This window comes from Schistosoma haematobium, chromosome 7 (genome assembly GCF_000699445.3).
Source record: "Schistosoma haematobium chromosome 7, whole genome shotgun sequence".
NCBI classification, from domain to species: Eukaryota; Metazoa; Platyhelminthes; class Trematoda; order Strigeidida; family Schistosomatidae; genus Schistosoma; species Schistosoma haematobium.
Window position 1 is genome coordinate 9,250,821 of NC_067202.1, and position 9,072 is coordinate 9,259,892.

General features: G+C 31.1%; 1 protein-coding gene across 1 annotated transcript in view; it reads right to left on the reverse strand.

Annotated features, from left to right (window-relative positions):
* The window catches only part of MS3_00009559 (uncharacterized protein), a 48,374-nt gene extending 39,814 nt beyond the window's left edge, over nt 1–8,560 (reverse strand). Inside the window, exon 1 of the mRNA XM_051217932.1 lies at nt 7,857–8,560. Coding sequence (XP_051064368.1) covers nt 7,857–7,872 — 16 coding nt within the window. The 5' untranslated portion in view covers nt 7,873–8,560. The remainder of the gene's footprint in view (nt 1–7,856) is intronic.
* Between the last annotated feature and the right edge of the window lie 512 nt (nt 8,561–9,072).

The following is a 9,072-nucleotide window of genomic DNA, read 5'->3' on the forward strand; positions in this document are numbered from 1 at the left end:
CAATCAACAAACGCATTGAAATCGACCCAATGCGTCAACCAATCAGAAAAAATCATGGACAATTATAGGACCAATAATCAAATTATTGGGAGATACAATCAAAATAAAGAAGTAAACAATGACAGGTCAAAGGTCAACAATAACCAATCAAGATTGAGATCTACAGGAAAAGCTGTGAGTTATATATGAAGAAATTTGAACATTTCACTTTTACCTGAAGTTTGTACTGATGATGTCGTTCAGAGGAACGATAAAAGCTTCACAACCAAATCGTCCAGCTCAGAGAAAATTCTATCAAAGTTAGGAATGTAATTTGTTGAATGTCCCAAGTTAATAACATGAAAGTTAAGCGATTGCCACAGACCATTAGTACCCTGGGTTCAACCTCCGGTTTTGCCGTAGATAAAGGTTGTTGAGAAGATCCACACTAAGATGAATCATTTATCTAATACTTCCTGTTTTTTAATCGTTATATAATTATAATTATCTTGTGTTGTGAAACTACTAAGCTCATCAAATTTTCACAGCACTCTCTCCGTAATAATAATAAATATATATAAATTGTCGTAATTTATTTATCGTTTACAATTTCCTGAGGAATAAAACTTAATTATCTGTCATTTTCCACTGTTTATATTTAATCTGATAAACGATTGTAGATCATTTGTCATAAAGAAAAATAAGTATTCTATATATATTCTCATCCTCTCAATCAGAAATATTCAATCGATTTATATGAATAATATGCAAACTATAATTTGTATATAACGACATATCAGATATATATATATATATATATATATATATATATATAGAGAGAGAGAGAGAAAGTTTCATTCTTTTTCATGCCTCTTCAGTAAACATGGACTTGTGACAAACAGTACATACTGAAATGTTAAACTGTTCAAAACTATGGAAGCACAAATGTTTAGTTTATCTTGCATATCGTTTGTGGTTCAGTTGATAGTCATTTTTGATAAGAACTACTTAAAATTCGATAAGCAAAAATTACTTTGTTATTAAATTATTATAGTTTGTATTCGTCTCAGATAGGTATTAGTTAGGGATACACCATTATAGATAAAACCAATAGTGTCGAGGCCCCACAGTTAGGGCTCGACCAATGGATCACTGGGTCGAAATTCAGTAGCATACATTTCCTAATTCACTTAATTTTTGATATTGCACAATGGTCATTCAATGTGATTGATGACCTCTGTTTCGTTTCCAATTTATCTGAACTTCATTTCTTAACTAAGATCAATCTGCGACGAGTATCACCTAAGAATTAAATCAATATCCATAAAACCCATTCATTTATGATCTATTCAATTGACCAGCCAACAATCCTGCATATATAAATGTTAAAACAAAAATGTGTATTTCATCATTAATTTGTGAACTGTGCTTCGATGAGACTGTGATGATATTCTTATATATTATACGTTGTAGATATGGGCTGTATCGTGTATTATACATGGAATATCCAATTTTAAACGTCTAATCATATAAAGAAAACTCTCAATTATAAAGTGTCGTGCATACTTTTTATTATTTTCATCTAGTATCAGTTCTATCTTCAGATAAATCACTTAAGCATATTAAGGACTATTTTGTTATATGATCCTAACATGATAAGTGTATTTTCTGTTGTCAAATCTCTAAATTATCAACGACTGTAAAGAAATTGTCACATTGTTTTCATATTAGAAACAAAAATAAAACAATAAGACAAAACATAACACAATGGTGTATGTGTCGCTGAATTTCGTCGATTATTTGAACTTGTACATTACTATCAACGGATGCCGGCCATCCCAGTGGTCTAGTGGTTAAACGCTCGCGCGCGAGACACATAGGTCCTGGGTTTGAATCCCTCGAGGCGGGATCGTGGATGCTCACTGCCAAGGAACTTCATACTGGAACGAAACGGCCATCCAGTGCTTACAGGTTTTCCATGGTGGTCTAGCTTCTATTGACTCATGATCTCAACCATTGAAAAATAAAACTGATCTTTTTTTTAATATTCCAATGATGACCTCCAATTGTTCTAAAAATGATGGACAGTAGTTGGAAGTAGGTCAAATAAACAAACAAACAAACAAACTTCATCACCGATTTACCATGGAAATAATTGAGTTTTTTACTATACGAAGATTATATCTAAAAAAAATTTCTAATATTAACGAAAAATGACCGATAATAGAGTATGTTAAAATAATGACAAAAAGCAATTGATTGATAAAATGATTGATCTGATTATTAGAGTAGAAAAAAAACAGTCAAGGCAAACATAATTTAAAACTTTGATCTTTAAATTATGAAGTTCATTCTTATTTTAATGGTCAGTATACGATTGTAAGTTTTTTGTTTACCAATCATTGATTCCAATGTGATTTTCTCGAAATCCTAATAAGAGGCTGACTAGATACCAATTCGTATTAAGTGATAAACTGATTACTAAGAAATAACCAAATTACTAAACTATACCATATTGACTGTGAAAACAAAATATTCTGGATGAAATCGCTTATAAAATCATGAGGGCGTGTTATTGAATAGTTTTAGAAGAAAATAGAACAACTATCGAGAGCTCCCCTAGTTTTCAGTAATCGTTCAACTGATATCACTGTGTTAAAATGAATCTCACAATTATACAATTTTTTTATTGACATCATGAACCGATTGATGTTAGACCACCTTTGAACACCTGGGAGCACTGGACAGTCGTTTCATCCTATTGTGGAACTCCTCAGCAGTGTGTGTGCATGATCCCGCTCCGGGATTCGAACCCAGGGCCTTCGATCTCGCGCGCGAACGCTTTATATCTAGACCGCTGAGTTGGTCGGCATCCAATGGTGCTAATGTCTGACCTCAATCAATCCGATAATCTCTGTCGGGTAGAGACAGGTATCTACCTCAGATAATGGAAGATGGTCGCACGATTTCGAGGATTGGTTGAGGTTAGACATTAACACCATTGGATTTCGGCTTAGTTGTCTAGAGTTTAAGCATTCGCGCGCGAGATCAAAGGCCCTGGGTTCGAATCCCGGAGCGGGATCATGCACACACTGCTGAGGAGTCTCACAATAGGATGAAACGGCCGTTCAATGCTTCCAGGTGTTCAAAGGTGGTTTAACATCAATCGGTTCATAGTCTAAATCAAAAGCTTAATAATTTCCACAACCCTATACTGATAATTTTACAATCCACTACAAACCATCTAACTAGATTTATCTATATTCTTTGAAATAATTTATAACGATTACTTTTCTAGCAAACATGAACGAACAATGGGATAAGAAGTAAACTGGTATCAAAAAGATACCCAAACTTTCCAAAGTTTTCAGGAAAAAAATGTTGACTTTTTCAATATTTTTGTTTTGCACTTTCACATTTGAAATCAGAAATTCATCAACAATCATTTTCTTTGACTTGATTGAAGCAGAAATTTATCTAACAATGATGCTAGTTCCATTTTTATCAACTTATTATCAATTCGCCGTGTATGGATTCTTCTTATTCTACTCTTGGAATAATTATCTATTATTAGATTAACAAATATTGATTTGATTTATATATATATGAAAGCCTGTTTGTTTTTTAGCTATTTCCTTTTATTAAAACCGATGTGAATGTGTGTGTGTGTGTACTTGCATGTGTATATGAAGGGATTAAAATAAGAAGATGAAAGCATTAGTTGGTGTATCCTTTGTAATATTGTGAAATAAGCAAATGAGAAGAAATTAGAAAATTGAGAGATGGAAGGACAGGAAATTTTGTCCTACTTAGAACTCGTCATCTGGATTTACTTGGATCTCAACGTTGGTTTTCACATTGCGACTTTAACTCAAAACCTTTTGTCTCAAACATCAACGGGTTTTCTGCAAACTCTTGTGATTGAAATTGGTTAACCACATCGATTTAGTCTTGAATATTAAAAATTGCCAAAAAAATAGAATAATATCATTGATAAAAATAAACAAGGGTCATACATAAAGGATGAGAGAAATTATGGGCCTTAATTAAGGTGATGAATTCTAACCATAAGTTAAAGTCGTATGTAAAACCAGGAATTGTTGTAGCGTAGTTGTTATGACGACATTAATTGTAATTTATATTAAAGGCTATTAACTTAGTGATTTTCCATTTATGTGGTCTTAAACGTATCGATTACTGGCTAAAACTGTAATCGAAGCCAAAACCTTTGTGCTTTGTGACGCGTACTTAACATTTAGGTCATTGAGTTGAAATTTAATGATTCACGTTTCCGATTTCGATCAATAAGCGATTTCTCATAGTTGTCATCTATGTTACCTACCTCACTCCTGATATGGTTGAGCTGCATTGGTTACGACTTTACAAAATAAAATCATTCTAGTTCATATTTCTCTCGGCCTATGATGTGTGCTACTGATGTCGACAAGTAGTGTGTATCATCAATCGAAAGTGAAATGCCTGGAGGCAGAAAGTTAAGGTCAAAGAAAAGAGAACGAGAATATAGAATGATTGGTGTAGCAACGAAAGAACAATGAAGTCTGAGACTATTGACATTTTACAAATGAAGTATTCACTATATGGTTCTCAGATTTTAATAAGCTGTTCTGTAATTCTGTATTCACTTACATTCGATTGTCCCCACTTGTGTTCTCGTTCACTACAGGCCTGATTTTTTATCTGACTCACCTACACTTATTTTTCCTCTATTCTTTCATTCAAGTAAAAAATTTTATTGTGATGAAATAAATATTCATTTATGTCTTAAAATATACTTAATTTGCTCTCGAGCATATAACTTCTGATAGGCTTCTGAAGCTCCAAATCATGGACTGATTTTGAATAAATAACCATTCAAAACCACAATGCTCTCAATAGGCATTTCGTCCAAGTATAGGACTACTCATTAGTGCATAGTCAACCTATTCGCTTACGATATATATAGACCCACTTAATCAAATGGTCGTTGAGAATTATTGTATCTGATGTAAGCAATATGAACTGAAACAAACTTGACAATATCATAAAACAACAGTTCGATAAGTACTTTATAACTCGTTAATAAAGTATTTTATTTTATACGCCACTTTCTAACCATCGATGTTTTCTGTATCACAAATAAATTAATCTGAAAATATTTACGAATTTGTTGTTTTCTTCAATGAACTGAATGAGTGTTATGGATTAATGGATTTGATGACATAAAACAGGTTTTGATTTGCTTATAAGCAATGTGAATGGGAGGAGAAGGAGATAAAAATAACTACTCAAATCTCCTTTCTACATACTCATTAGAATTAACAGAGATCATAGGCCACTAACTAACGAACTAGATTATTTTCTGGTAGGAAATGACATAGAAATAATTACATACAAAAATAAACAAGAGTAGATATCTTAGACGATTGTACAACATGAAATATTTTGATTAGTCACATGCCAACAAAATTGGAATCTTATGGTTAAGCTTAATTCCTTACTCATTACATCAGTTGAACAATTTATAAATTAAAATTTCATTGATTTTTTCAGGAGACTTGACAATAATGTAATTTGTGGTTTGTTAATATTCCTAAGATTTTCCTAAAGAGTTCATACCGACTTTACAAAATCTAAAAAAGCTCAGAGAAAATCCATACTGATTTGTCGCAAACAGCGCATTAATCTTATTTAAAGTTATTCAAAATGGCGTTCTCATTAAGAACTAAGATGAGCTATTTCGGCTCAAGTTAAAGAAACTGCTACGTATAATAAAAATCATTTATCACTTTTATGAGATTGAGGTAATCCTAAAAAGACATCCAGAAAAATATGTATAGTTTTTATATGATCTATAAAGTTTTCTATCGTCACAACTGATTCCTATGTCTTGAAATCAAAGTATGTTTGTTTTTATGGCTGATGATTATTTTTCATCACGAAAATCTATATGCGGTTTTTATAGTTTTTCATCTATTCTTGGATACTATCCACCTTATTTTGTTGAACTCTGGCAACATAAAGTATTATATATTGTTTATAGAAAGCCAGTTTATTATGATATCCTGTTACCTTGAGACACCGGTAAACTGTTCATTCATTCGTTTACACGTTGGTCTCTAAATGAACATACTTTCTGATTATTGAAAGAAGTATCAAAGATTCCCGTTGTGAAAATTAGAACTGTATATATCACGTTGTTTTACAATTACGATTATGCTGAATAGTTTATTTATTTGAAGGCTGGAATAATTTATTATCTCACAGTTCAGGGATATATTTCATAAATATATTTTTAATAGAATTACAAGATTTTATTAAACATACAAACAGAAAGGTCAAAGTTGATGTATTTAATATCTTCAAATAATAAACATTATTTTATATATACTAAACAAAAATACTAAAATTCAAAGGGCAGTTGAAGCATATTTTGTCATAGTTCATGGAACCCCTTCACTGATGAATACTAACAATTTCACGCTTAATTGAATCCATGATTTTTAGATTTAGAGATAAATGAAACATCATTCAATCACTGAATTTATGTGTAACGATTGATATTTTCAAATTATTGTCAATTGATGATATTAACTTATTAATCTATTAGAATCAGAGAGGCTAGACCACCATGGAAAACCTGGAAGCACTGGACCGCTGTTTCGTCGTAGCATGAGACTCCTCAACAATGAGCATCCACTATCCCGCCTTGCGAGATTCCAACCCAGGACCTATCGGTCTCGTGCGCAAGAGCTCAACTACTAGACCACTGAGATGGCCGGCATGCAATGGTGTTAATATCTAACTTCAAGCAATCCATGGAGTTGGAGGGAAAATTGTTTTTAAAACTAATTAAAAAGTAGTGTAATGCTGAAATATTCGGTAATGATCAGTGTATTAATGTAATCATGAAATGAATCCATTGGTACTTATAATGTAATATTATTTAATTAAAAATAATAGTGTAAGATACTTTAAAATCATCCTGTTATCCTTATTACAAAATTCATATTTCCTCACTTAATATAACTAAAGATTCCCATTTTGATAAATATCAGTCATGATGTTATTAAATATTAGTAATCTTCCACCAAAACTATAACAATGTTATCAAACATTTGAACAACAATCTATTCAGAACATTATTGAATTAAAGATTTTTGGGAACTGGTGAATAAAAACGGTTAGTTTGATTAGCAAATAACATTCTCTTGGAGGACTATTGACAAATCAAATGATACTAATAAACTAGGACGTCATACTTTATCTTAGGGCTTTATTATACTATTCACTTGATTATTCACACTGAATTAAATTTCTAGTTGAATAGATTCTGACAAAAGCTTCAATGCTGTTGAGTTCCAAAATATTTTAATAATAATATTTCTTCTTGGCATTAACTTCTATCTATTTATTTGCTAATTCAGTCTTAGCCATGTTGATAGATGCAGACGACTTGGTTGGGGTCCATGTGATTATCGTAACCAATGGTTGGAAACAGTGTACATGGTTCGGAATCGACCACAATGGTGCAGGTGTATACATTCTTTGTCTTCCTTTAAACAATGAGATTAAAATCGCTTCATATCTTTCTTTCTACAAACTCATTCATTCTTCATGTACTATATGCCATCTTTATTTTATAAATTGCCACCATTAAATTAACTACTTCTATGAATCAAGTGTTAATCTTGTTGTGCTAATGAAGTATGACAATTTGGACCGTTGCATATATGTACCTGATCCGACGTTGTAGCTGACTAACTGACTGATCGACTATTCAATAGTCAGTAAAGATGATTAAAATTAGCCTTTAATAAAAAAACCCAGTAGATAGAATTATTACTTTCAATATAAAAAAGATTTTTCTTATCACTTACTATACTTCCAATCCATATTTTCAATATGTTTTGTTTTAAATACTTCTTAACAGAAATTATAATGTTCGTTAGATGTAAATAGATAATTATCCAATTGTCATCATCGTAATCATTCAATATTATACAGAAAATAATTATTTCAATGATTAAATTACTTAACATTTGCATTGTATAATGAACATTTTGTTTTATTAAAACATGATATAAATCAATATTATGTAATGAGATCATAATCAATCAATCAATCCATCTGATCAGCATTATGATCATGATCATGATAAAAAAAAAGAAACTACATAAAGTACAATTCAATTCTTCTTTTCAAATGTCCGGAATCATTAACTAATTGTCAATATATCCCATATGAAGTAAAATATTTGAGAAAAGGTGTTTTTTCTTTTCAGATTTTTTTTTCTGAACATTGATAATTTTTTACAGGTAATGATTTCTATTTTATTTTTTGTTTTGTTTTTTTTGTTTTTCTTCCATTTGGAAATTTTTCTCGTGAATTCATAGATTGATTGATCGGTGCTTCATTATTGTATCAAGTTGTTATGTGTATGTTATAGTTCATAGTTGAAAATTCTCTACTCTATAACCAATGAAAAGTGAGAATGTTTATTGATTAGATAAAATCATATAGGTGAAATTGTAGGCGTGTCTCAATTGTACAACACACACGCACACGCATACATTAATTAAATGCTTAGAATGTATAGATGATAATTATATATTATCTATGTATACATACTTATATATTAGACAGACATGATTGTGCATATTTATGTGATTATGTGGCTAAATGAGATAGTGATAGGATCAAAAGGGGAACAACCTATGGAATTTTTTTAAAAAAATAAATATTTAGTACAGGGTATATAAATCAGCGAATAAAATAAATTTTATGTGTACTTCCGCTTAAGTTGATATTTGATATATTTTCTTTGAGACTCCCTCTCCACCCCGAGAATCTTACTACCTTGATAAAACAAAGATAACAAGGTAAGACAAGGAGAAGGGAAGATAGTGAGAATCAAAAACATCCAGAGACCAATTTAATTCCATATGATTATGTTAAGTGATACTAGGCTCATTGTATGTGTTTACCTGTTTAATTTGTAATGGTTCAACTTGTTAGCTCGTTACCATGGTACTTATTTCGGATTACGTTTATATTTTTTGTTATTGTTTTATTTTGCCAAAAAGTATGTTTCCG